Source organism: Penaeus monodon, chromosome 24 (assembly GCF_015228065.2).
Source record: "Penaeus monodon isolate SGIC_2016 chromosome 24, NSTDA_Pmon_1, whole genome shotgun sequence".
NCBI lineage: Eukaryota > Metazoa > Arthropoda > Malacostraca > Decapoda > Penaeidae > Penaeus > Penaeus monodon.
This window is the reverse complement of record NC_051409.1, coordinates 25,766,307-25,768,989: the sequence shown is the minus strand read 5'-3', so window position 1 is coordinate 25,768,989 and position 2,683 is coordinate 25,766,307. Positions and strand designations below refer to the sequence as shown.

Below are 2,683 nucleotides of genomic sequence, written 5' to 3'. Positions count from 1 at the left end.
AGCACAGGAGCATCACTATGTTCTTGAAAGCAGGAAAGTATGTCACCAAGTTAGTTACGTAATGCAGAAATCTTTGTGGTTGATGCCAATTGCGGTTGATGTCATTACAATGTCCAAATTATTATATTTTTTCACGTAATATAGATTTCTGTCGCACTTGCTGGATGGCGTGTCAAGGGAGGAACGCGGTGGAACCCACAATATTTATGGCGCGCTGTTGGTGACTGCACGACCGTTCTGAGAATGCTTTTACAGTTATGGAAAGCTAGATATCTTATCTGCGGGGAAAAACTGCGGCTGTGTGAGAAAATTTATTATTGTTTAGCCTTACACCCATGTTCTATGGCATTTATTTAGCAGGTCCTCGCAAACAAATAGTTTTGGAAAACAACTTAAAAGGGGTGTGTTCGCTTCTATTAAATTAAAAATGGTAATGTTTTATGAATGCAGGTTTCGCTGGCTTTAAATTAATGCGATTTCCACGGTTTTCGTTAGCTTACACCCTTCATAGTCGGAGAAATTGCTCAATTAACAAATACTTTAATAAACCACGGTAAAAGAAGGGGAATGTTTAGTTAGTATAGGTTAACACATTTGCTAACACCGCGGACAATAGAAACGATGGAGTTAATGTAGATAAACTAAGTCTGGGACAAAGTGAAGTGTGAATGGGAGGAGTTCCAAAGGGAAGAGAAGTGTCCCACTGCTCAACTTGCGTCCAAAAACTCCCGTAGCTGGCAGGTCCGTTAGAGGCCATAGATGTAAAGAGGATCGTAGAATAGTAAGATGCAAAACAAAGTATGATATAGACGGAGGTGGAATGTCGAATGATTTATACTAATAAAGACAATTATTAGGGATTAACGTTACAATAATCATTGGAACAAAAATGTGGAGTTATTGTTGAATTGCCGAGTACCCGAGTACCCGAATCCCTGGTTTAGCGAAACGGTAAGGGTGAGTAAGTTGACGAACTTCTTATTTCAGCAAGAGTAGAGTAATCAATGGATATTTACGTTCAGGGGAAGTTGATAAATGAGAAGTCATAAGATCAAAGAATGTTTTTTAGAAACCTTAGTCATCTAAGTTGTTTTTTTAGATGGTTTGTTTTTCATTTTAGAATTATAACTTTTTTAAAAGATAAATCATTATATTTGTTTATTCCACACATCATTTCTTCATACGCACTCAAGGAACAAATATTCACGGTGAAAGGACGTGAAGTTTATTGATGGTCCACTGATTTTATTCTTCACCTGATCCCATAGACATCAGTGAATGAGGTCCCTCTGTAAACAGCGTAGGGACTAGGAACACGCGGACTGGGGAACGTATGGCGGTGCTAAACATAAAGGACACTGAGGAACACAGTTATACCAGTAATTTCAGAAAACTGCTTAATTAATGAGCTACGGCACTTATGTATTAAACGATTCAAGGAAGCGATTACAGCAGTACTGCCTAACCCCTGTGTAAAAGTGCTGTCCCCTTCCACTTTCACTTGATATTAGGAAGAAAATGGATACATTGTTTCTGCATGTAACTCGTGAATAAACATTCACAATGTTACTAGACACTATGAGTTATATCTTTATCAAATCAATATTCAGGGTTAAATATTAGGCACCATACCATTACTTTTTATTGTTTGACCTCATCAAAGATTCAGGCTACATTGAATTTCAACGTAGCTTACACTCATTTAACTAATGGGGGTCACTACTCAATCAGTTATTTAGAACTGCCATAACCTGTTGATTTCTCATTAATGTTTAGAAAAAGTCCCCCGCTGAGCTAGTAACCGACTGTCCCCATCTCCAGACTTGGGCCTACATTGTTCCGACTTAGGGATCACCTGAACTGCTCTTACATACGACTTTTCCAGCTATAAATTCTTTTCTTCATTTACGAATAACGTTTAAGAAAAAGTAATGGTGTTAATGAAACTCTTATAGTCCTCAACAAACAATTCATTTTACAACTGTTTACAAGTTTTTATACATATTTCAGATACCTCAACATACCATTCATTCTAAATAAAACGTTGGTTGGCAGAAGCAAAACAAATATATATTTATAAACTGACTTGCACGCAAGTAGTTAAAATCCATCCCATTTATTTGGCAATTTTCGCTCTCAGCAGATTCATATCAGCCTTGAACTTGGTAGGAGGAACACCTTTCACTCCCAGACCCGTGATGGCGAAAGTTCCTCCCTCTCTCGGTTCAGCAGCCAGCTGTTCCTCCGTCAGGCCGGTCTGCGCAGAGGTGACGAAGAGGGTGCTGTAGTCGGGGCCGCCCCAGCACACGGACGTGGTGAGCTGGAGCGGGGAGCTCCACCGTGCGAAGGATCTTGCCGGCGTTGGGGTCGACGCAGATCACCTGAAGGAAGGGCGGGAGAGGGGCGGAACGAGGCTCAGAAATGGATTGAGAATGTGACAGAATTTCGCTGTTGGTAAGGATGATTTAAGCCAATTAAGTAGGTTTAGGCTGTGCTAGAATTTCGCTACGGGTAAAGATGATTTAAGTGAATAGAACTTATGTCAAAAGCTAGAATAAATCCACTGGTATAAGTGCGTGTCTATATACACACAAGTATACATACTGATAAATAAATATATAGGTATGGATTTACCTGTTGTACGGCAAAGTTGGTCTTTATATGCTCGTATTTGTGTGAGACC

At 39.6% G+C, this 2,683-nt stretch overlaps 1 protein-coding gene across 1 annotated transcript in view; it reads right to left on the bottom strand.

The window, feature by feature from the left end:
• Positions 1–1,954: 1,954 nt before the first annotated feature.
• The window catches only part of LOC119588682 (regucalcin-like), a 4,898-nt gene continuing 4,169 nt past the window's right edge, over positions 1,955–2,683 (bottom strand). The window contains 2 exon segments of the mRNA XM_037937318.1: positions 1,955–2,329; positions 2,331–2,381. Coding sequence (XP_037793246.1) covers positions 2,117–2,329; positions 2,331–2,381 — 264 coding nt within the window. The 3' untranslated portion in view covers positions 1,955–2,116.